Source organism: Contarinia nasturtii, unplaced genomic scaffold (genome assembly GCF_009176525.2).
Source record: "Contarinia nasturtii isolate CC-2019 unplaced genomic scaffold, AAFC_CNas_1.1 Cnas_scaffold_2367, whole genome shotgun sequence".
Classification (NCBI taxonomy): domain Eukaryota; kingdom Metazoa; phylum Arthropoda; class Insecta; order Diptera; family Cecidomyiidae; genus Contarinia; species Contarinia nasturtii.
The window spans coordinates 277702-280700 of NW_022199689.1; the positions used below are offsets into that span (position 1 = coordinate 277702).

At 32.5% G+C, this 2999-nt stretch overlaps 1 protein-coding gene across 1 annotated transcript; it reads right to left on the minus strand.

Moving 5' to 3' along the window:
• Positions 1–219: 219 nt before the first annotated feature.
• LOC116348270 (dual specificity mitogen-activated protein kinase kinase dSOR1-like) lies at positions 220–1903 on the minus strand. Its single transcript, XM_031779193.1, has 5 exons — positions 1739–1903; positions 1505–1613; positions 776–1400; positions 389–712; positions 220–315 (listed from the first exon to the last, which is right to left on the minus strand). The coding sequence occupies exons 2-5, from the start codon at positions 1606–1608 to the stop codon at positions 220–222; spliced, it is 1149 nt and encodes a 382-aa protein (XP_031635053.1). The 5' UTR covers positions 1609–1613; positions 1739–1903.
• Between the last annotated feature and the right edge of the window lie 1096 nt (positions 1904–2999).

Consider the following 2999-nt stretch of genomic DNA (forward strand, 5'->3'; position numbering starts at 1 on the left):
TTTATTTCAGTATTTAGTATAAGATGTATAACTAGAACATGCTGCCATTTGGTCAATTATTTTTCTTAATGCGAAATACATTCATGTATGATAGTGTACATGACAATTTGAATCAAATCCCTTTTTTATCCTCACTCGCTCATTTAATCAGTTTTGTTTTTTTCGAGTATGAAACTATGGTATTTGAATTTTTGATAATGTTATTGATCATTCACTAATCTAGTTTGGAGTTGATGGCGGTAAATTCATCGTACCGCAAACCCATCCAGCAACGTCAACATATTCGTTTTCATACTTTTCAATCCAAGGATGTTCCTATAAAAGAAAAAGAATCACATTTTTAAATGTTGGTCATTCATTAAATAAAGAAAAAAAGTTATATCTGTACCAAAAGTGTTTTTAAGTCGGCTCGCTCATTCGGATCTTTCTTCAAGCATTTGTCAACAAAATCTGTGAATTCGGCGCTAAAAGTTTTGTGTTCGAGTCGTGGGGGTGGTTGGTTAATGATACATTCAAGCTGATCAAAAATGGCCATCATCTTCGGTTCAGGCATCTTCGGTGATTGGTTCGAATTCTCATTGAGTATTTGATCTATGAATTTTGAATCAGGTGGAGGTATTGGATACACACCAATTGCCATTTCAATAAGTGACAAACCCAATGACCATATATCAGACTGCACCGAATAGTGACCACCATTAATACGCTCTGGCTGCAATGAGAAAAAATAAAAATTAAACAAAATAATCAATTTTTGAATCAATTTTGTGCTTACCGACATATAGCTTCGTGAGCCAACAAACGAATTTGCTATGGAGTCAGTCAATTGTCCGGAGACGCCAAAATCGCAAATTTTGATATCACCGTTGCTATTTACCAATATGTTACTTGGTTTAACATCTCGATGCATGATTGCATGTTTATCGCGTAAATAGCTCAATCCTTTGAGCACAGCGAGCGTGATTTTTCCAAGAATCGGTTCAGGAATACGACCAGCCCACTTTAAAATCAAATCCAATGAACCGCCATCCATGTACTCCATGCAAATGCTAATTTCACCATCGTTTTGAAAAGCACCGTAAAAGCCAACAATATGCGGAAAATTGAAGTCATGCAGCACCTTTAATTCACGAATAATTTGCTTTTTAACTAGCGGTTTCAATTCTAAATGAATCTTTTTTCGTGCCATAGTCGATTGCGTGGGAATGTGACGTACTTTTATCACAACACCTCCACTGCCGGAACCTAGTTCAGCAAGTGTTTCCAAATCTTCATCAAGAATTTCACCCATTTGCTCTTTTTGACTGCGGTTTAAAGCAGGCTTTTCAACATCCAACTGTTGAAGTGTTTGTGTTATTGTGTCAATGCTGTTTTTAGGTTGATTCAACAAATCCGCACGACTGTAAGAATAGAATAATAAAATAATAGAAAAAAAAAAGATTAAATAGAAAATATTGGCTCAGATATTGCATAGATGACTATAGAATAATCATTCGTAACTTACTTTGCACGAGATGGTGTTTTGAGGGGTGGGGTTGGAACATTCGGTGGATTCGATGTATCCGCTGAAGCAGGTGGCAATGTTAAATTCAATCTATTCTTTGACATCTTGTCTGGGAGAAAATCACAAAAGAAAAGAACAGAAATAACCAAAATAATCAACAAATAATCGAAATGAAAAATCGTCGAGAAAATATGAAATAATTTCAGATACAATTAAATAATTTTTGGAACTTACGTTTTTAAATTGATTTTAGTTAAAATTCGAGAGGAAGAGAATTTGATCTCAATATATGACGAACAACACGAGAAGAATGATGTGGATGAAGTGAAGTCATGGTATTTATACCCATTTTCGATGTCACAAGCGATGTCTTAATGAGCCAACGCTCATTAGGGTGCAGAATGCAGATTGCAGACAATGCATTTGGTGTAGTTACAAAGATGTGCACACTGTTTTGTGGAGGCGCTGTAATCAATGATTCTAAAATATATTTTTTCATACATTTGCAGGGAAATCTATTTAAATCTGAAACTTTATGGATAAAATACAAGCCTTTCTATTGGTATATTGAATTCAACAGTTTTGTTGATTAATTTTTCTACAGAAAACACACAAGACTTTTACTTTTGTTTTATTCTTTTCCTATTTTTTATTCAGCTTTTACAATTCTTGTTCAAGATATCTTAAAATTAACATTTATGTTAATAAATAAAAAGATTGCAATGTTCATATTTTACATAGCTTAAGCTGTTGTTGTATTATGATCGAAATCATTGTAAAGAATTCGGCCAATTGGCGTTAACGAATATGATTATTCGGTACTTGAATACATATATTTATTTATTAAAATTGAGAGTAGATTACAGATTAAAATTGAGGTCAGCGAGTATCACACAAAACCTTTTGCCATTTCGTAACATTCGAAAACTATCAATTAGTTTCCCAATGAATAACTCTATAGATTGAAAACAATTATTTTACTTTATAGCAGGTCTGACCATAAACAATACCAATGATCATATCACATTGCTTACATCGATAAATTGTTCCATAATAGAAACATTTACATGTGAAAGAATTATATCTCTATAGCGAGAGTGGCTCTTGATTGGCCTTACATTGAATTTCACAAACTCTGGAACATTTACATTTAAAATGTTTGAGTGAGTGAGTTAACTCTTGGAAAATGTCATTAGAAAGATGATTTCTTCTGATGTCAAATATGACTTGGCATATCTACAAAAAAGGTTTTTACAATTTATAGAAATTTTAGGGACAAATTATAATCATCCACTCGATGATTTAGATTTAAATTAATTAGTTTTGAATTTCGAATACCAGAGTACATGTTTTTGTTTAAATTTAAATATATTAAAAAAGTAATAGCGATCAGCGAGTATCACGCAAGCCATAATTTTTTCATAATTCAAACATTTGCATTTGAAATGTATGAGTGAGTGTGTTTGGGGCGAAAATAATAATAAATTTGAATTTT

Bases quoted from the DNA above. Each gene is read 5' to 3' on its own strand.
- LOC116348270 (XM_031779193.1), bottom strand. From the start codon at position 1,608: ATGTCAAAGAATAGATTGAATTTAACATTGCCACCTGCTTCAGCGGAT. The intron at 1,401-1,504 runs GTAAGTTACGAA...CTATTCTTACAG, and splicing joins AAAACACCATCTCGTGCAAA to TCGTGCGGATTTGTTGAATC. The intron at 713-775 runs GTAAGCACAAAA...TTCTCATTGCAG, and splicing joins GCTCACGAAGCTATATGTCG to CCAGAGCGTATTAATGGTGG.